The sequence below is a fragment of the Notolabrus celidotus genome, chromosome 22 (genome assembly GCF_009762535.1).
Source record: "Notolabrus celidotus isolate fNotCel1 chromosome 22, fNotCel1.pri, whole genome shotgun sequence".
NCBI lineage: Eukaryota > Metazoa > Chordata > Actinopteri > Labriformes > Labridae > Notolabrus > Notolabrus celidotus.
The window spans coordinates 26785778-26808123 of NC_048293.1; the positions used below are offsets into that span (position 1 = coordinate 26785778).

General features: G+C 42.6%; 1 protein-coding gene across 1 annotated transcript; it reads right to left on the reverse strand.

The window, feature by feature from the left end:
• Positions 1–669: 669 nt before the first annotated feature.
• Positions 670–21097, reverse strand: capn3a (calpain 3a, (p94)). The gene is made up of 21 exons (XM_034674329.1): positions 20328–21097; positions 19865–19934; positions 18124–18242; positions 16484–16617; positions 15975–16143; positions 15704–15787; positions 15178–15272; positions 14905–14982; positions 14430–14590; positions 13446–13615; positions 13033–13044; positions 12688–12896; positions 9026–9062; positions 8615–8692; positions 7853–7910; positions 7603–7667; positions 7196–7264; positions 6731–6809; positions 4589–4705; positions 1766–1824; positions 670–1683 (listed from the first exon to the last, which is right to left on the reverse strand). The coding sequence occupies exons 1-21, from the start codon at positions 20577–20579 to the stop codon at positions 1657–1659; spliced, it is 2142 nt and encodes a 713-aa protein (XP_034530220.1). The 5' UTR covers positions 20580–21097; the 3' UTR covers positions 670–1656.
• Positions 21098–22346: the final 1249 nt, after the last annotated feature.

The window sequence follows — 22346 nt, forward strand, 5'->3', positions numbered from 1 at the left end:
AAGAAACCGAACTCTGCAAGTGTATTACATCCCTACAAACTGAAGTCACAGCTAAGACTAAGGCTGTTTCCGAAACGGCCTGCTATACTAGCAGTACGTACTGATATGTCCAAAATTCAGTATGTAGTAAGTAGTATGTGAACAAGAGCAAAATCTGCAGTATGCCAAAACTCCCCGGATGTCTACTGATTCGGGAAAATATCTCAGTGTGCATCGGACCAGTCTGCCTCGCGTACTGTTTCCCATAATGCACAGCGCTCGTTCTGCTTTTTCTTTTTCCTCATTTTTTGACGGGAGGAAATCCGTTTTTGGGTGCTGTGAAAGTTATCAAATTACATATAAACCACTTCCTAACTTTTTAAATCATAAATGGATGCTAAATAAGCTTTTTATTTATCGGCTTCGCCGTTGTTTACTTCCGCTTTCCGAAACCGGAAATCCAGCGAAGTCTGGCTCATCATGCTGCATGACAGATCGGACAGAACAGTCATACTACATACTAAATTCAAATGCAGTATGTAGTAGGCAATACCTACTGCCTACTACATTAGTAAGTAGTATGTTGCAGGCCGTTTCGGAAACAGACTAAAACAATGTGGCTAACGTTCAAAGCATCATAATTTCACTCTTCAGGCAATGAAAGAAAAAAAACAAAGATGAAATCTCCTGTCAACACAGTCACACCCACAGCTACACATTTATTTATTTGGTTAAAATATTTAAAAATGCAGTACACTCATTTGACCAAAGCCTTAATAAGAAAAGAAATCACAAAAAGCTGCAGTCCAACCTGGAAGCCATATTCTTTAAAATCCACATTTGAACCACGAACGTCTGTTAAATAAAAACTCCTCAGCTCCGCAGTCTTGTTCATAAATCTCATCCATCAAAGAGCTGAACGGCTGGTGGACTGGACTGTAGGAGGAGGAGGAGGAGGAAGGTGAAACCTCGGGGGGTTCTGGAGCTGAGATGCACCAGAGAAGCCTGAGTTTGTCCGGAGAGACTGGAGCACAGACGCCAGTGTTGGGGCGAGTCGTGACTGTTGTTGAGGAAAACAAAAATTCCTGCAGGATCGCTCAATTCACAAAAACAGGCGATTAAAAACATCTGGTGATATTTACTCAGGAGGCCTGGAAATCCCTACAGAGTGTAAGTTTGATTATCAGACTCAGAACAGGTTTAAAGGGTGGTTTACGAGTTTATTCACTGTCCACCAGAGAGCCCAGAAAACAGGAAGAACACCCTGACCGCCCAGTTTGATGACAGAAGAAGAAGAACACATGAGGAGGTGGTAGAAGGAGCTCCGTGAGGTATCGTGACAGAAAAAAAAGAGGTTCTGTGTGTTTGATGCCTGAGAAAAGTACCGTACAGCTGTGTTCAAATAAAAAAGGCTAGTGACCGAAAATAAAGACTGATTAGAGGAAGAACAAGTGAAGAGAGAAATGTGGAAACTTTGGAGAAAGAGATAAAAACGGAAGGAGCATGCTGAACATTCTGGAGGAGGAGAGAGAGAGCAGAGGGGGTTTTTTGGGGGGAAGTCTGGAGGTGAGGCGGAGGAGAGCGGACGACGATCGGGCACAGTGAATATTTGAGGTAAAGGCTGGCAGGTCTGGTCCTCGTGTGGAGAGGAGCTCACCTGGGAGAAAATGGGACTTTTCAGGCGTACATGGTCAACTGGAGCCACTGAGGACACAGAGAACATGAGGACATTAGAGAGGGATGTCATCAGACCCGGCAGAACTGGCATGAAGTTGTAGTCTCTTACCTCCAGGACACTGAGTCTGATTGAACCATCTCCATCCTGATCAAAGGCCTGGAACGCCCCTGAAGAAAGAGAGAGAACACGTCACACACTGCATCCAAGACCGACCAGGAAGAGGATTGATTACTTTGTGGGTCACGCTTCGTAGAAAGAAATCGGATCATTGTTTTCTAGATTAATTGATCAACTATTAAGATTTAAATCAGAGGTTTCCATCTAAAGTATATAAAGCAATGATAATCAGCTTAAAACGTGACTCTGGGGAACCTTCTGCTTGTCTTGATTTTGGCGCCCCCTGTGGACAAAGCGATCTGTAAATGTGTTAAACAGTGTTTTATTACAAAAATCCTATCCTCCATTCATTTAACTGCCTTGTTTACTTTTGTAGGTCTTAACAAGACATCCCTATTAATTCCAGTCTTGTTTTATAACCAGTTAAAGGTGACATATCACGCTTTTTTCATCGACATATATTGGTCTAAGAAGTCCCCAAAACATGTCTTTAAAGTTTATGCTCAAAAAAACACTTTGAAATCAGATTTTGGTCTGCCTGAAGAACCCTCTTTTTCAGTCCTCCTCAGAACACTCTGTTTTCTCTCTGACCACACCCCCTCAGAAAGTGGGTGTGGCCTCGGCTGTCCAGCACGTTGATCTAATGTTTACATGTTGGCTGAATATACACGGCTGCTCACAGACCCGCGTTACTTCAACCCTCTGAATCTGATCCAGAATCTGATCCTGACGGAGAGGCGCCTGCAGCAGGACCTTTCTGAAGGATTGGTCATAGATTTAGTGTTTCTTGTTGTTTTATTTATCAGTATGTCGACGTGTGTCTTGGTACACAGATACAGCTGCAGCTACGATATGTAGCTATGCTAACTAGTGCTAGCACTTATCCATGATAAATAAAAATCATCCACTAGATCTTCAAATCTGCAGACGTGGGGAGTAAAACCGACCTTTGTGTTTATTAAGACAGCCTACAACTAGCATGCCTCCCTCCTAAAGGCTGATTTATACTTCTGCGTCTCCCCTACGCAGCAGGGGCTGACGCGGACATGAGCCCCTCATACTTGTGCGTCGGTGTGTCCGTGTCGCGCAGCAATTCTCTGCCGAAACGCCTGAGGGCAGTGTGGTCTCTCTGATAGCCGGTCGCCTGCTTCCGGTCCCGCTACGATCTCTGTTTACTTTTCCACAGAGTTTCAGAGCGTGTTCTGTTAATCTACAGCTGATACATGTTGCTGTTTATCATACAGACATGATTACATGAAGAATAGAGAGGAGGAGATGAAATACACGGCCGATGTGTGGCCGATGTCCGGGACCCCGGAAGTGCTGTGAATGCGGGAAAGACAAAGCCGTCGAGCGGACCAATCACAGAGCTTGCGGGCCGCGTCGGCTCTACGCGTAGTTACATTTTGGAGGAGGTGCACGTCAGCTACGTGCGTAGGCCTCTGCGTAGGTACGGGAGCTACGCGGACCTATGGCGTAGGTTACGCCGTCGATTCGACGCAGAAGTATAAATCAGCCTTAAGCTCCTTGTTAGCACACATGTGTGCAGGTAATGAAAAACGGAGGAGGGGTTGAGTTGTATTTTATACAGTCTATGGGCTGAACAAGCTCCGAGCTCTGACTCCGTGACAGACCGGATATTGTTGTTACGTAACAAAAACACGGAAGTCTGAAACGGCTCGTTTCACACACATTTACAGAAAGGTGGAGAAATCAGAACAGGGGCAGAATGGATTCTTTTCATTCTCGGGGGGTTTGTAGACAGGGACACAGATTTCAGGTAGAGAACCATTAAAAAGTCCATTTTGCATGATATGTCACCTTTAAAATTACTTACAGGAGCTTTAATGTGATATCAAACAGAGAGACGCAGGAAATTTCCCCATTTAAGTGTTTTAATTCTAAATATTTATATTTTAGTCCATGAGATCCTTGATAATGCGACTTAAACAACACTAGGCCCGATGTTCCCTGCGAGCTGAGGAGAAGGAGGCGAGGACGACGTGCTGGTACTGAGGTGCAAGCTAAGAAAAGACAACACGGACCTGTCCTTCCACCCACCGTTATGGGGACTGTAAGATCTAGCTACGATAAAGTGGATAAGCTAACCCCGCACCAGAGTAGCATCATGCTAACAGAGCTAACACCGGACACGAACGCCACATTGGAAGGATTGGACAGGATACAGGAGAGCAAGACTGAACTAAGTGGGGAAGAAGGCCAGCTCAGTCCTGGACCCTGTGGAGGTGGTGGCTGACAGGAGGATTATGGCCGAGCTGTCGTCTCTGATGAACATTTCTTTCCTATATATATTCTTGTTGAAATTCTTCTTCTTGTTTGCTGCTGTAACTCCATGAATTTCCCCGTTGTGGGACGAATAAAGGAGTATCTTATCTTATCTTATCTTATCTTTACAGCTGATTAAAACAATACCAAGGTGTTAGTAGGATTATTTCAGGACGGGATTAGTACTTTGACACACAAATAAACTCCATGCAGGTGACAAAGTTAATATTGTAACTAGGGATGTAAGGATATCAAGTTTTCTTGAAAAACGTTAGAGAATCGTGGAAAAAAAATCAGGATTGGAATCGAATCGTGGGTTGAGTGTGTCCTTACATCCCTAATTGTAACTGAAGTGATTACTGTGAGAGTGAAAGTTTTATTGACATTTATTTCATTAAGTAGAAAAGCAAAGTTGGAAGTATCTGGGATGACAAACGAACAACAAACCAATCAGACGACTTTGAACAGAGAGTGTTTTTGACTTATCGTCTCATGTTAGTGACATCAGAGTGTGAGGCGCCGACTTACTGAACATGGCTTCGAGCCGAACCAGACAGCTGATGAAGCTGTCGAAGTCGATGTTCATGCTCTCGTTAGCGTAGCGCATGGTGATGATGTCATACAGCTGGTTGTTGAGACGGAAGCCTGAGCGGGACACAAGACACATGACTGTACAGTGACAAGGACATTTAGAGGATGAGTTCAAGCCGTCAGTTCACGTGCAGCACACACTGATCACACAGTCCTACTCAGATACACACAGCATGCAAAATATCAAAGCAAAGTCTATTATAGCTTTAAATGTCAAATCAGTAATTTATATAATCCTACTTCTTTAAAATCACACTGTTTATACTATTAGCTTCACTGAGATGAAGAGCATTAGAGAACTACCAATTATTAAAACTCCAATACCATTCAACTATTCAATGTTACATCTGTGTCTACAACAGCTTCTCAAGATCAGTTCACCAAATGTACAAAAATCCAACATTGTATCAGACTGGATCAGAGTGTTTTGGGTCTCTGTGCTGAAGTTTTGTACGGGAGCCTGAAACAGGAACGCTTGCAATGTTTAGTTTTTTAATTATCTCAGCTTTCCTCCATGAACAGTACATGAAAACTAAATGTACATGCCCACTGTTTCCTGACAACCTCTTTGATTTATTTTTTATTTTCATTTCTTTTTCTTTTTATTTATTAGTATTTTAATGTATTTATTTTTGTATTTATTTACATATTTACTTATTTTATCTGATGTTTTTATAGTCCATTTTATTTGTTTTTTCTTTGTTGTTCATTATTCTTGTTAAACAAAAAAAAAAAAACTCAATAAAATTACTTATTATAAAAAAAGCTTTCCTCCATGAACAGAGACATACTCTGAGTCAAATCAGCTTACTTTTACAATTTACTATAAGTAGGAAGCCGGGGGAAGGGCAGTGGCGGTTCTGGGCCAGTGGACCCCCTGTGGCCCTTCCTCCAAAATAATATTATACAATAAAAAAAGCTTCAGTATCGCACCCATGTTACAGGCAGAACCATAGACTGTATAAAATATGGACGTAGTATCCGTGCTGTCACCAATCTGTTCCTGAGAGCTGTTTTGAAGCAAATCGACGGCAGCAGCCATATTGGTAATGCGGAACTCAACTAGGCAGAGTGTGACGTAGTGTGAGCCTCTTAGCCAATGGCTGTGTGTTCCCGACCGGGAGTCACGTCAGTCATGTCCTTATTTGGGCAAAACTTGTAATCTTAATATCTTCTGAACCGTCACGTTAGAAAAGAATTCACCCCCCGTACAGTGTGTGCCATTAGAGAGATTAGCTTCATAGGGCCAAGCCGGTTTTTGAACCAGGCTGTAAACATGTTTATTAATGCTGCAAAGATCGTCTTTTTCCCATTCATATCTATGTGGTTTCCGGTGTTTCTGCAGCCAGCCTCAAGCGGATTCTCGATGTATTGCAGTTTATATCACTTCCGCATTGGCTTCATCGTTTGAGACCAGAGTTTGCCGCTTGGGCAGAACACATGCGTGTGGCACTTGGTTCCAGTCCCTTAGAGCTCTAAGGGACTCATGTTGAGTGTAAACAGCCAAACAGCTGCTGTCAGTCTGCATGTTGATATAGAACACAGTAGTATATATGTCTAGTATAAAGGGATGCACTGATGTTTTGCCAGTTTGTTCTCAGCCGGTCCTCGCCCTTCTCAGTCTCTTTTGTAAGGGTTGAATGTGTCCCTCTGACAACACCCTTGGCCCCAGCCTGGCACCCCCCCAGTAAAATTGGTCTAGAACCACCACTGGTAAGGGGTGTGTTTAAATTCTCTCTGGTGGTCAAAACTGTGAATCCAGAGGCTGAGATCAAACACGGTTATAGTTTCCAAATGTATTCTTTGATCTCAGGAAAATAAACATGGTTTTGTTCTCATGATCTACTTTAATCCTCTTCGGACTTCAGTGTTTAATGTGAAATATTTAACTGGAAACAAGCACGGCCATTTTTGACTTCTGTAGTTTTAATCTGCCTCTATTTTAGTCTGCCTCCTTCAGCTTAAAAAACAGCAGCAAACACAGATATCTGAAAACCGATGAGTCCTGTTTGTCTTTTTGTACATCAGGTGAACTGTTAGATTTTTTCAATGTAAGATATTTGATGTCTGAGTTATCACCTGCATCGTTGACAGCGTTCCTCATCTCGTAGCTGTTGATGGTTCCGATTTGGTCGGCGTTATAGTGCATAAAGATTCCCTGAAAGAGAGGCAAGGTGAGTGTGATGCAGTGCTGAAAGGAGAACGTAGATTCTCTGCATTAGCAATAATAGCAACACCACAGAGACCTACATTCATATCCTCTTTTAAATCCCTCAAATATGTATTTTTATCTGAGGGTGTACAAATCTTTTTGAGTGTTGTTTTGAAACATGTTGCTGTCTTCAAATTTAAAAAGAACTGATATTTTTACTAAAACGACAACACTATCTGTTTCAACATCTGTTATGTTGTCTCTGCACTGTTTTACATTAAATAAAGTAAAGTTTAAATGATTTGCAAAGCATCACATTCTGTTGTTAACATTTCACAAAGCGCCCCGACTCTTTCTGAATCAGGGTTGTATAAAAAGGGAGGAAAGCCGACCTGCCACTGTTTGATTTTATTCCACAGATGTCTGAACTCCTGAAGATTGAGTCTACCTGTCCCATCCATCTGAACACGAGCGGTTAAGAACAAAACTCTGACACACACGAGTCAGCAACATTTCAAAATAACAGCTGGCTTCAAATTTAGTCCAAGCTACGAGTCAGATCTGTTCCATGTTTGAGAATAAAAACAACACTGGCTGCCCGATCAAGTGATTGACCCTTGGCATGTGGTGCATTCCTCTTTGTAACTAGAGTCCTACAGTGTCCCCTTATAACAACATTCAGAGGTGACATGAGGTCTCGGCCCTGTGAGCGTCCATCACAGACCCCGCCATGGGTCTCGGCAGGATGTGCCTCCTACAGACGACACAGCCAGCCCGATGCACTCGATACAAAGGATACGTCCATCAGAGCAATCATGCTCCTGCAGCTCTCCAAGCTGAAGCCCTCTGTGTTCAGGTCCTTATCTGCACGGACACACGGGAGAGAGTCACCAGTCAATCCTGGAGACTCAGAGTTATGTTAATTTGCAGACTGTAAACATGGAGCTTCAGTAACAGCAGTGAAGAAGAAGAGAGGAGGCTTTTTATTAAGTCAAATAAGACAGCCTTAAATAAGCATTAACAGGTTTAATGAACTTATGTGAACTCACGTTTGGTGATCACTCTGTTGAGAACATTTTTCAGTTCATTGGCTGTGATTTCCATTTCCTGTGAGATTGTCAGAGAGGAGGAGGAACAGCAGAAGAAGAGAGAAGACAGACATTTAAATTTGACTTCAACACTGAGAACGAACTAGAGCTGTCATGAGTTTCTTTTGTTTCATATTTTCTTAGTTGTTTTCTGTCTGATTCCTGGTTTTATCTACAGATCGTCCTCGTGTTTCTTCCCTGTTTTATATTCTGTATGGGTTATATGTGATCTTATCTTAAAGTACGAAGCAGGAGTGGTTCTTTACGCTGGTTGCCACCCACCATAAAATGTATGATGAAGAAGAAGCAGCAGATGAAGAAGAAGAGTAACCAGCTAGCTAGTCTTTACCAAAGTGTGTGGCTTCTAATGCAGAGCAACTCATGAGTTTGGGAGATTTTTTGATTTTGTAATAAATCAGCGTGTTTGTGGACAACATGTAACTTTAAGTATGAGTTTCTGGATGGTGATAGATAAAATAAAACGTTGAACAACATTGGAAATGTATGATGACATGAACCTGAGTCAGTTAAGTTTGTTAGTAAACTATGTGCAATAACATGTCTTCACCCTCTTCTTGCCTTTCCTTAATTTGATTGGTGGTGTTTGTTTTTCTAGGTTTCACAGAGAAAGTTCCTGTACTGTAGCTTTTAACTGTAACAGTCATAAATATAAAAGGAAACATGTTCTCATCTTTAAATCTAGCTCTTCTTGCTCGTACTCACTTCACCGGCTATCTCCTGAAAAATCGTTCTGAACTGCTGGTCGTCCTCGCTCTCTTCCCCCGCCGAGGCCGGCGCCGGCTGAGACGTCACAGAGCCACAAAGAGGAGAGAAATGAAGAGACACAAAGGCAGAGATGAGAGAGGTAAAAACAGTTCTATGAAAAAGTACTCAGTATGCTTTATTTGCATCAACAGTGCCTGAGGAAGATATTGAAGGTTTAGCTATATAAATACATAAAACAGGATTTGACTTTAAATCACTCTAATTGAGGTGTTGGGATAAAAATCTAAAACTGCAAACTCTGAACCTTTAGTGAGGGAGGTTCATGATTCTGGATTAACTCTATAAAAGGGTCTGCTGTTTGGTAATAAGGTCTGATTCAGAGTTAAAGAGAGAGAGACTGTCACTTACCACAGGATGATCGGCCTCAATCCTGTTCTCTATCTCCCTGAGTGAAGACGAACAAACAGCAGTCACCATGGTGACAACAACATCTCAGCTGGACCACATCTGTTTACTCCATAAACTCATTTCATGTCATCACTTATCAAAACAAACTCTTAGAGAAGCATGAAATCCATAAATCAGTTTAACATCCACAAAATGATTTCAAAGACCCCAAACACAGACTGTATGAAAAGATGGAGGGCGTGACAGCTCCCTAAAGTTGAAGCCAAAACTTTAGAGCTCTTCCTACTGGCTGGCTGCAGCATAGGTCATAATGATGTTCCTCCTCCATGTAAACAGATGGGACATGGGACAAACTATAAAATTGAAATCAACTTCAAACTTCTTATTCTTTAACATCTTTTCAGTCATTCAAATTATTTTTGCTATCTGGAGAAGTGTATTACCGTAAAACTCACGATATAGGTCCCACTTGCATATAAGTAGGGACCTTCTTAATTTGGATGATCTATACTGTTTCCTCTCCAGCTGCAAAGGATATTTGATTCATTGTTTTGCCGACGAAGAAACGATTGATTGCTTTCTATTTTATAATTGATGCGTTGGAGCGCTGTGGAACTGTGCCTACTTAGGGCATCAGAAAATTGAGGAGGTGCTCTAACACCAGTTCAACCATTAAAAAGTCTACAGGTGGAGAGAAAATGAAAAATAGTGTCTTTCATGAAGACATGAGCGATCAAAACAAAAGGTGCTCAGTGCTCATGGTGCAAAAATGTGAGGAACATTTCAGTCCTTGAGCTCTGATTATAGCTTAGGACGATATGATGCATTATATTGTTGTTGTCTTGGACTCAGATGCTCCACATGCGTAACTGTCTCCACTACAGGAGGCAGAAAGGAAACAGCAGCACGAGTCAAGGTTTCTATCATGTTTCTATCAATCGATCCCTTCTGCACAGAGTCTTGCTCAAAGCAGCCAAGATGTCAGCCCCCGTTCTGAGGAGTATTTTGGCTTTAATTTTGCACAATGGGAAATATTGGGAGACTTGTCATCCATCTTTACATGCAGTCAATGTCTCATACTCACATCAGACAGATAAAATGATCCCTGATGAAGCTGTGAAGAAAACATGTTAGTTTAGTACCACCTGTTTCCTCCACTCGAGAGCTTTCTCTCTCTCTTTGTCTCATTTTGGGAGTTCTTGGTTGTAGGAGACGTCTTCCTCTTCATTTTACATTCTGTACTAGCTGGGTGGAGTTTAAGTAAAGAGCTACTCTGTGATAATCTTCAACCTTTGGGTTCAAGAAGTAAAACCTGAATCTATTTTTGTTCTTTAAAAGCTTGTCTGAGAGAGCTGTTTGCAGTCCACATCCATCCCACAGCCGGGTCCTGGTCCCTCAGGTGGCTCTGCGTGCTGTCTGGTCCTCCAGGGCAGCAGGTGGGAGGTGTAGGAGGATGGGGAGGGGGGCTGGATGTTTGTAGAAGCTTGAGCATGCAGTATTGAATATTTTGTTTACCGGTGCATGCCGGAATCTGAAGTGGCTTGTCCTAAAAAAGATTCCATAACAGCTTCGAACTGGGGCCGATTTCTTCCAGTTCTACAAATCAAATCGCCGTTAAAATAGTTTGTTCTTGTTGGTTTGAGTCCCACCCGCCAAGCAACCCGACAAAACAAACCCACCCTCATCAACACACACACACAAACCCACACTGTAGAAATACACATGGAGGGAGAATACAACAACAACACTCTGACTAAAGCTCTGCTGCTGCTGCTGCTACTCTGAATACTAGAGAAGGGCTGGGTATCATAAGAGTTAGTCTACATTAGAAGCTTATAATAAAGTTTCCACTTCAACACAGACACTTGAACCTGACCTATGTGCAGATATAACACTTGTAACCTTTATGATCAGTGTGTAAAATGCTGATTTCTTTCTTGCACAGATGCTGCCTTAAAAACAACCGGACAGCTGAAACTCCTGTTTCATTTCACTATAGCAGGTAGAATCACCATCTTCAGGTATTTGCACTGACACAACTTGAAAAATAACACTTCAGTTGATCAGTGAAGATATTGATCCACATTTATGAGGCAAAAATGCCAAATAAACGTTTGTTTTAATTCTTTAAATATTTGTATTTGCTCTGTTTTTGTCTTGGTTGTCAGTCGGAGGATTATCTTCAAGTTTGAACCACTGTTTGGAAGACTTGTGATGTCTATACTCCTCCTGCAGCGGACGTGCTGGACTCCAGGGCCAACAGCTTCTACGACTCGTCTCATCACTATCACCTCTCTCTCTCTTACTCCCCTCTATCTGTCTTTCAAGACCCAACTTGGTCTCAGTAGATGTGTGTCTAACATGAGTCTGGTCCTGCTGGAGGTTTCTGCCTGTTAAAGGAAGTTTGTCCTCGCCACTGTAACTAGCTAAATACTGCGATGTACAATGCTCATGGTGGATTAAGGTGGGTAAGACTGTGGGGTAAGACTGTCCAGACCCTGTCTTGGTGTTGGGTCTCTGTTCATAATTTGACATAGAGTGGTCTAGACCTGCTCTGTTTGTAAAAGCGTCTTGAGATAACGTTTGTTGTGATTTGGTGCTGTATAAATAAAGGTTGATTGATTGATTGATATACTGGATATTTTTATTATCTAGATGGAGTCCTGAGGAAATGCTACACTCAAATTCATGCTAGTTTTCCATGACTACCAACCCTAGCTTTAATTGATCAGTAAAAAAACAACAAAGTTTAACCTATAATGAAAATAACTGTTTGAGTCCCAACAAGTGTTGTTAAGCATTTGAACCCTTTCATGCTAACCAGTCACTACAGTGGGCCGCTCATGGGATGCATGGTTGCTCATCAGCTTTCAATGGACTTTAGTGAGTCATCCCAAACACTGCCACCCAGTGGCCAGCTGTTGTAAGTGCACCAGTAATGTTTCAAATTGGAAATGGCCTTCAGAAGGTCAGAAAGGCCAACCGGCTCAGGAATAGATTACAATTCCTTCATTTAGAGGGACCCTGAAGGTGAATGTTTTAGCATTGGTCACCTGACTGCTAAATTGGACGTCATGTATCGCTGGCTGTAGTTCTTTCAGAATGAATATTCATCCTGAGACGTTCCTGTTCTTGAAAATACTCAATGAGTCAGATTTTTTTCTCTAAATAAACTGATTTAAGTTATTAAACTTTAACTTGCATATTCTTATATTTTAACAGAAGCTATATTTCTTAGGGCTGACAGTGTTAACAAAATAAAAGCCTCCATTTTTTCTATATCATGTCATTTTGCCAAGCTACCGCTGTGTCTTCCTGCTTCCTGCTTCCTGCTGCTACTGTGATGGAAAATAAAGACCCCACTGCACTTTTGATGGTTAATGAATAAAAAATGCTGAAGAAAAAAATAGCAGATTTCTCTGATATTTTATAATTCCTGCATGAAAAGGTCAAGGTGGGAATAACAACTTGATTTCTTCTCTCTAAAAATGACAATGTCAACCAGCGACTTGGCTGTGATGTATCTGTGGTTTAATACCCAGCCCTACTAAGAAACACAGATTCAGCATCACTGGAAGACATCAGCGTCTACAAACACACGTCTAGGCGTGACTCCATACTTGCCCCCTGCAGGCCCCCCCTGACCGCCCTCACCCACTCACTCTGAGGTGTTCCTCTTTTCAGAGAAGACTCGCAGGATGAACTCGCCCTCCTGGTGCGGCTCGTACGTGGAGGGGACGATGACGTACTCCCCGGGCGACAGGCGGAAGCGCTGGGTCACCTCGCGCAGGTTGATGTAGGACTTACAGCGAGCTTTGGAGGAGTTGAACAGGAAGAAGTCCTTCTGCATGTGCTGCTTGTTTCCGTGCATCTGGAGAGAAAATGAAGGAAATATGCATCCAGGACTGTAGATGATGAAAGGTGATGATGGTAAAAAGATTTAAACATGGGGAAAGCAAACTGTGGTGAGTTCAAGCAGCACTGAGAGGATGCTGCTTCTTCCTTACCTCCTTTGGCACCTGCAGAGACAGACAGAGGCAATGTTAGTGTTCCTTTTAAAACCAGGCTGTAAATTAAAAACCAGAAGCTGCTGCTCTCGTGTCCTCAAACTCACAGATGAGAAGATGGTAAAACAGACAGAAAAAGATGCCTAATTCAACATTTTTGTGCAAAAATCCTGGTTTTCAGAGTGCTGTATCATATTAAGGTGAATATCTTCAGGCCTTGGGTTGCAAAAATCAGATATTTAAAGATGTTATCAAAGACTCGGAGAAACTTTGAGAAACTTTGAACTTCTTTCTGATCATTTATAGAACAAAATGATTCATCACTTCATCCTCAATGTTAAGTTACAGCCTTGTATTTGGTCCTGCAGAAATAAGGGATAGAAAAGAAACCCTCTGTGCCGCTCTTTATTGACCTCATAGATGGCGAATCCGATGGTGAAGAGGTTGGCTCCCATCTTGCGCTCTTTCCTCCTGTTCTTCTGCATCAGAGCCACCACGAAGGTGCAGCCCACCTCGTTGTCCTCGGGGTCGTCGTCCTCCTCCAGCAGACGCAGGCGGTACTGAGGGTTGGTCCAGAAAGTGTCTGCATGGCGGTAAGAAAGGATTCAGATATTTATCTTATGTTTTTAATATATGTTTCTACAAAGCAGTTTTTCCTCAACTCAACTCAACTCAAACTTTATTTATAGAGCACGTTTAAAACAACCGGAGTTGACCAAAGTGCTGTACAGGACAAAAACAGCACAAATGACAAACATAGCATACAATACAATACTAGAATACGTAAACAGTGCAAATGTATAATAAAATAAGATAAAAATTAAAATTTAATTAAGATTATGCCAGATGTCCACTCAATGTTGATTAAAAGCCAGGGAAAAGAGATGTGTCTTAAGAGACGATTTAAAAATCTCAATTGATCCTGCAGAGCGGATCTGTTGGGGCAGGTTGTTCCAGAGCCGAGGGGCAGCCGCCACAAAGGCTCGGTCACCTTTGGTTTTAAGCCTGGTTTTGGGATTGACCAGTAGCAACTGACCAGATGATCTCAATGTCCTGGCAGGGACATGATGATGGAGAAGCTTGGTCAGGTACTGGGGGGCTAGGCCATTAAGAGCTTTAAAAACAAACAATAACATTTTAAAATCTATTCTAAAAGCAACCGGGAGCCAGTGCAGCGAAGCTAGGACAGGGGATATGTGGTCACGCTTGATATAAAGATTAGAGATCAAAAATAACAGATCCACTGTGTCAGAAGGAGACCCTCAGAGACTCTTAGAGAGTCAAAGGTTAAACTGGCAGAACATAGATAAAACAAATATAACTGAGACAAACACACACAGTGATTTGTGATTCCCTGTCTTTCTAACAGTGTTCGACTCTTTAGTGCATGTTGGTACCTGGGTAGTTCCTGCAGCCACCGGCGGAGCAGCCTCTCACCCAGCGGCCCTCGTTCACAGAGACTGTCCACTTGTGAATCTTATCGTCCTCCAGGGCGTCGGGGGTGAGGTTACAGATCTCGATCTTTGTGTAGTTCTTCTTGAAGTCCTCAAATGACATCCTGCACAGAAGGGCAAAGGAGAAGACAGACACCTGGTCAAGATCAATACTTTTACATCACATCACAGATATCACAGCACTCAGGAAGGGTTGTGGTTTTCAGATATTGGTGTGATAATTAAAGATGAGGTCAAGTGTCAGGTAGAGTAAACACATCTGGATCTAACTACACATTTATATACCTATTACAACTCTGCACAATCATGGGTCATGCTCTCTCACTCTTTCCAGTGACTATCTATATAAACTGATAAAGGTCACACTTCTCAGCAGATTAACAATTAAATGCACACTTCAAAGTTGCATATGACTCACCAGAACTCTCCGTCCTCAGCACTCTGGTGCTGCAGCTTCTCTTTCTCAGTTTTAGAGAGCGTGGCCCACTCCTTGGAGCTGTTACAGAGAAAGATTGAAAACGAGTTACAGACAATTCAGCCAAGAATGGAGCTGAATGTTGTGATTAATGGAAAGAAAATATAATTTTATATCTTAATAGTGCTTCATTGGACTCAACCAGCTTTGAAACAGAAAGTGAGAGCTGAAAATAAGAGATTCAAACATGAGTAATGATGGATAAAAACTCCTCACTTGTCACTCCAGGGGCCGTTCCACTCCACCTGACCCCACGGGTTCCTGAGACGCACCAGACGGACTTTAGTTTCCTTATGTTGAGACGCTTTACACTGGAGAGAAACGCAAAGGTAAGAATGTGGAGATTGTTCTACATTTTACATTAAGACACAAAATGAACACCTTAGAGGGACATCTTGGGTGGAGAATTATCCACATATATCACGTCAAGCATCCACTACTGTCTAAAGAGAGTCACAAGAAGGAAGTGTCCTCCTTCTGGGCAATATTCATAAAGCAGTTTCCATCTGTATGCTAAAGTTTGGAGGATCAGGTTCAGATTGTCTCTTGTAATCTATGTTCTCATGCAGTACACAAGATTATACTCGGATACCAGTTTGTTTGTTTTTAGAGATACCTTAACACAGAGTTTTTCTCAGGGCTACACCTCCCTGCACTCTGTCTTGTGTTGTTTTTAAAAGAGCTCTGCAGGTCCACAGAGCTGGAATAATCCGGGTGAATTACACACAGTGAGCAGATTTACCTCCTCCACTGCCGTCACAGAGTACGCGTGCCCCTTCACAAGTCCCGTCACGGTACGAGTCTCAAAGCGAGCGGGCACCAGAGACTGCAAACACAGGAGAATAAAAGATGTGCATAATTAAAAGAAAAACACATAAACATAAAGATACATATACATATTTAAAGCTAATTTATTTTGTAGCAGAGAGGAGCTCAGTTAGCTGCTCTCATACTTCACTCTGCTGCATCCTAAACCTTGGAGTCATAACCCTCCTTAAATCCATCAGACTCACATCGATGGAGCAGCCCATGAGGGAGCCTCTCTCCAGAGCTTTCTTCATGATCTTGTAGAGCTCTTTGGGAGCTTCCTTCATCTCGTAGAACTCAGTGACTCCTCCGGTGAAATCCTCCATGGCCTCGGTGGTGTTTCCTCCCTTGAGGGCCTCGTAGGAGCCGTGAAGCCTTGAAGAGAGGGAGCACGGACTCTTTACAGTTCAATACAAATATTAATTTTGTTAACTTGTTGCTTTTATGCAAGCAGCTGATAGCCTAGCACCAAGCTGACCTAGATCACCTGAGAGTGAAACACTTTCTATTGATCACCAATTTGAACAACCCTATTTAAAAAAAATTGAACTATCCCTTTAAATTAATGGCACAACAAATAACACTCAACAAAAGACAGCAAAAAATAAAAACAAAGGAGCATCATCTTCCCATAATTAAGCCCTGTTTCTTAAGATACAACACCCAGACCAGCCACTCCATCCTCCACCACAGACTAAACCAGCTCATGTCTCACTTGGCGTAGGCCTTCTCCAGCAGGGCGCTCCAGAACTCGTTCCTCTCGGCGGACTTGGTGAACACCAGCTGGTTGTTGAAGGTCGGGATGCGGTCGTCAATGACGACATCGACCCAGTCTCCATAACGCCAGAACTGAGGGGCAGAAGGAGGCAGAGGTAAGAAAACATCAGGGTACAAACACATGGATTTGAAGTTATTTATTTATCCAGCAAAAGAAATAGTCCCTCAGGTTCATCGGTTGGCAGCGCTTCCAAAGTAACCATTACCTCCATTGCCTTAGCCTTCAACCTGAAGGTCAATTAAAGCTGCTGTTGGTAGGAATGGTGTCACAAACTTTTTTTTTTGCTGGGTTTAATAATAATAATAATAATAATAATAATAATAATGCATTGTATTTATAGGCGCCTTTCTTGGCACTCAAGGTCACCTTACAACATTAAAAACAAACAGAGTTTAAATAACAAACAGGAAATAAAACCTAATTTAAAAATTTTGAAGTGAATGGACAGAGGAGTTGTGGTCAGATGGAGTAAGCCAGTTTAAACAGATGGGTTTTGAGTTTGGATTTAAAATGTGGGAGTGAGTCAGTGTTGCAGAGGTCAGGTGGGAGAGAGTTCCAGAGCGGCTGAAGGCTCTGCTCCCCATGGTAACAAGGCGAGCAGGGGGGACAGTGAGGTGGATGGAGGAGGAGGGTCTGAGGGTGCGGATGGGTGTGGCAGTATGGAGGAGGTCAGAGAGATATGGAGGGGCGAGGTTGTGTTTGGATTTGAAGGTGAGGAGAAGTATTTTGTAGTTGATCCGGTGTGTGATGGGGAGCCAGTGGAGCTCTTGCCGGATGGGTGTGATGTGGTGGAAGGAGGCGGCGCGTGTGATGATACGGGCGGCTGAGTTTTGAACCGGTTGAAGTTTATGGAGGGTTTTGTGGGGTTTGGAGAAAAGGTCATAATACTCATGATTACTCATCTGTAAGTGAAGTAATCTCTGTGTTTTCCAATGCCTATATAAAGGAATGTTATTATTCCCCTCGTTCCCATTATCACAGACCAATCAGAGCTACCTTCCTGATTGGTCGAGTGGCCGCCCAACGTCTGTTTCGCTAGCGTATTCAAAATCCCTAGCTAGTTCGGCGCCGTTTTCCTCCTCTCTCCTTTTCTCTGCTGATGCTTGTCCGCCATTGATCACCAATCCAAAGTTTTTTGCTGTCAGAATAAACCGAGGGTATCAGGAACTATCATTTTTGGCGACGTTGTCAACAAAAGGGTTAAAATCAGTACTGTAACATCTATCCGCAGAGTGATATGACATCTGTGTGCGTGATGACACTGTAATGGAGTCTTGACCAATCAGAATCAAGTATTTTACACAAACAGGAAGCCGCTACAAAATGCTCAGACTCTGAACTCCATTCTTGTTCTTTGATGGTTTATGTAGAGCATCTGTTTCCCTACCTCCTGCAACTTTAAATATATTTAAATGTTAATTTTTCCTTTCTTTGTTCAGCTTTGTTATCTGTTCTGAATAACCTGAAAACTTATTTGAACAATGTGGTGCAAAGAAAGTGCCATAAAACAGATTTGTAATACAGCTTAGGAGACTGTTTTGGATTGCATGAGATGTAATGAAATGTTTGTCTCTTACCTGGAAGTGGAAGATTCCTGAATAGCTCTCTGAGAAGCTTTGCTCCTGAGGAACGACGCGAAACAGGAGCTTCTCATTCAGGGTGAGGCAGGCGATGGCCGCAAGCAACCAGCAGTCACCTGCACATTGAAGATAAGGTACATTTCATGTCTTTAATTACAGTCAGGGTATTTCATAAACATGAAGCAACAATCCAGGGGGGTCATCTACTCTATGGCTTTTCAATGGTATTCAAATGTGAAGCTCAAAGTGCATAGAGATGTTTCAGCCTGATGTTTTCCATAGCCTGGTGTAGATATGTGTGTACGGTCGAGGTTTAAGAAATGTAAGATGTGTCGCCTCCTTCTGTACATCAAGAAAACAGCCTCCAGGTGGAGACAGTGAACCTGAACAACATCACAGACTGACGGTGACATTTTTTGTTTTCGCCTGAGAAGACGGCCGGGGGTCGAGTGCTGACGTTGGTGTTTTTTTCAGACTGTCCAGGTGTGTGTGTGTGTGTGTGTGTGTGTGTGTGTCACAGTGTTAGCTGGAAACAATGTTAGTTTTTTTTTTCCAACAGGGAACATTTAACAGTGTCTGCCAGGACCTTTGTCCCCTTTGCTCCCTTTTATTTGCAAACTGAACAGAACAACAATGAGAAGTGCTGCTGGCTGGATTCCCTTCCAAAAGAGTAAGCACAATATGGAGAGGCCGCTGCAGGCGGAGAGAGGCCGTGTCGGGGGGATCAATGGTGTGTTTGCTTCCCTGTTAACCCCTACTTTGGTTCCATACGACATGTACACACACTTCACAGTCCTGAGGCTGGAACAGGTGTCTTAGTTTGTTGTCACTTAACTCGCCTTTGCTGCAATCAGAGAGTTTCATCGATGACGAGAGACAGCTAAGACATATCAGAGGAGGTTTTAGAATTCCTCTGCCGTTCCACAAACATTGTTAACTGCTTGAACTCCAACCCAAATATTACCCCTGAACTTTTTAATGACAAATGAAAGGGCGTATGAATGCCATTAAAGACAAACCGTGTGTTTAAATGAGCACTAGTGTCCAGGTTCTGATTGTTTTTGAAGTATTCTAGCTGAGTGTTTTACATGTGGACATCAAACCCCTAGAAAAATGGATAAGCTCTTATCTAGGTTTGAAGAAACCAGGATCAGGATCTGCAACCAGGTAGAAACCACCTGACTTAGATGTCTGAGCTTCCTTCATTGATAAAGAACATTGCAGCAGAGATGATGAAATACATATGGAGGATCTGAAACCTCAGCCTTGTTGTTCACAAGTAATCTAATCAGATTGAATCCATCGATTTGAATCTAAACTTGAAGTCTGGTTGTTTGAAAGGAAAATGATTAAGGAACAGCAGAAGATCAAATCTGGATTATCTTGGTCCCAGTAGAGGCCTGGATTCAGGACAGATTTTACAATGATTTTCTTTTGTCTTTAAAACCCGGAACAAAAGTAAGGATCACCTGAAGCAGACTTCAAAACCTCTCCAACCACCTGGCCTGATTTAAGAGATCTGGTCCAGCTCTAATCCTTGTTTTGGTAAACCTAGATACCTCTGATAGAAGGATGCGAGGATACTGCTGCACATCAACACCTGATCCAAACTTATTTAGAGCATTCTGACTGAACACACAGAGGACCTGAAAAGCCAGAGTCTTAAGACCATGTAAACACTCTCCATGATGCTGAGGTGTTATGACTGTTCTCAAAGTGTCAAGTAAAGCAGATTTACCCAGATCTCCCTGGCAGATGTCTGTCCTACTCGCTCCTCCAACAATGAACTGAGGGTTCTCACAGATTTCCTGCAGACAGTGGTAAACAAAAGGGTTAGCTTCAGAACAAAAAGGAGCAACAGTTCAGCTTTTATCAGCCTGTTTTCTTTAGTTGAAGGCCAGTGATGTATGAACAGTTATAAATACAGCTGTCCCTTTGTAGTTATTTAACAGAGATCCATCATTTTGAAGCCTTTAAACCAGAAAATGGGAATCACCGGCCGAACAACGGCATTCAGTAACTCCAATCCATCTGTAGGACTGTTAGGCAGTGCTTAATCCCATCTGCATCCTCAGGTGAAATCCCACAGCAGAAGTTAGATCTCCATGCAGGTTTGTTGTTCTTAAAACACTGTCCAACCTCCCACATGTGTGCTCCATCCCCTCTTTATTAAACTTTGCAGTCGGCGTCCCCCCTCCTACCTTGGGCCTCTTCCAGACGATGTTCTTGACCTTGTTGGACTTGTGTCCGAGCTCCTTGAAGCCCAAAGACTCCACAGTGGCGGGGAAAGACTCATCCTCGAACAGGCTCTTCCTCTGATCGCACTCCTGTCTCAGGACGCTGAAGTCCTGGCTGTTGAAGCGGAGGGGCTTGTTCAGAGACCCTTCCCCGTCTCTCCTCTCTCGCTCCCGGATCAGCCGGTCACAGAAAAAGCCAGACGGTGTGTACGGCATCTCGTCTCAGCTGGCTTTTTATTTTTTTAAACTGAGTTTTGTGACTTGTACTAAAGTCTTACAAGCCTAAAAACCCTGGCATAAATCCAAACAGCTAATGTCTGATTGGCTCCTTCTTGGTGTGACGTCCCCCTCCCCTTCGTCACAGAGTCGATGCAAAAGCTTGGTGTGAAAGATGCATTCTGTTAGCATGCATTCACCTTTGCGTTGCCGTACACACACATATGCACAGAAACTCACACATTTCATACACATCTATTTGTTGGGTTCCCATTGGCCGAGGGGAACAATGATCGCTGCCTGGCCGTGGTGCTCGGGTGCCATCATTGTTGGGTGACACAAAGGCCAGCGGGCCGCGGCAGAGGGCATGTAAAGAGTGGTCGGTAGATGCCCTGCCTCAGCAGAAGGCATTCAAGCCCTTTAAACCTGTCCTCAATGGAGCTCAGCATTGAGCAGTCTCAGCACAACCAGAGCAGGCTCATGCTACGGACAGGAGTATCATCCATTTTTAGCACCTGTCAGAAAAGTCATAATTACAACTCAGAGTTCTGAGGTCAGATCAGGTCTTAGAGAAACTTTTTTAAAGGGCCAGACGCTTAAAAAATAAACTGTCTGACCTGTAAAGATTCAAATTTCAATGTGATAACAAAGCATCTTTTATCTTAGAGAAGGACTTTGTTACTTTTAACATTTTTAGACCCTCATAAGTCTTCACTTAAACAGCCTGGGCCAAACTGGAATATCAATTTTCACTTGGTGTAGAAGAATCAGATTTTTTAGGACTGGGACACTTCACCTCAGAGACTCTGGATATGTCAAATTAAAGATTATTATAATGCATCCATTTTTGAACTTTATTAAATTAGCCAACTGATAAAACAATGACCTCATGATGTTGTTTTTTTCCATAGACTGTATAATAATCGACGGAGTGTCTGTGACGTTCCTGAAGCGCTGTTTTGAAGCCGATCATCGGCGGGTGCCATATTGGAAATGCTGTACTAAACCTAACTTCTGTCGAGCTAGTGTGAGGTAAAGAGGCGGGCCTTTAGCCTCTTTGCTAACAGCTACAGGGTGCCCGCCTGTCAATCAAGTTGGGCATGCCCTTATTTGGGCAAAACTTGTAAGTTTAATATTTTAAAACGTACAGTGTGTGCCGATAGAGAAATGAGCTATCCAGACCTAAACTGTTTTTTGAACCAGGCTGTAAACATGTTTATTTCTGCTGTAAAGGTCTTCTTTTTTGAATGGGTGTGTATGTGGTATCCTGTGTTTCTGCAGCCAGCCTATAGTGGACACCTAATGAACTGCAGTTTTTAACACTTCCACATGGGCTTCATATTTTAAGACTGGAGGTTGCTGCTTGGTTTTTCCATGGTGAGTGTTTTCTCAGGGTAGATTTTGGGTCTGGGTCAGTATATTTACAAAGATGAGAGTCTAAACCTGCCCGTTATGAAAAGTGTCTCAACATAACATTTGTTAAGAATTGGCTTTATATAGATAAAAACTGATTGATTGATTTGAATCAGCCGAGCAGTAACATCCAGTGCTGAAAAGTGAATCTGACAAGGAAGTGCAAAAAAACTGCAGTTCCTTAAGTGTCCACATGAGGCTGGCTACAAAACCATAGGACTCCCCATCATGTCCCATGTTAAAAGGCTGTTTTTACAGCATGTTGAACATGTGAGACAAAATCATTTAAGGAAAATGACCCTTCTTTTAAATGAGGGTAACATGTTATAATAAAGTACAGTTAATACTGCATTA

What these genes read in the sequence shown, in the direction of transcription:
- capn3a (XM_034674329.1), bottom strand. Translation starts at nt 20,579, where the DNA reads ATGCCGTACACACCGTCTGGCTTTTTCTGTGACCGGCTGATCCGGGAG. An exon ending in CAGGAATCTTCCACTTCCAG is followed by an intron (nt 16,618 to 18,123) that starts GTAAGAGACAAA and finishes TCTGCCCCTCAG; the next exon opens with TTCTGGCGTTATGGAGACTG. An exon ending in CAACAGAGTGATCACCAAAC is followed by an intron (nt 7,668 to 7,852) that starts GTGAGTTCACAT and finishes GTGTCCGTGCAG; the next exon opens with ATAAGGACCTGAACACAGAG.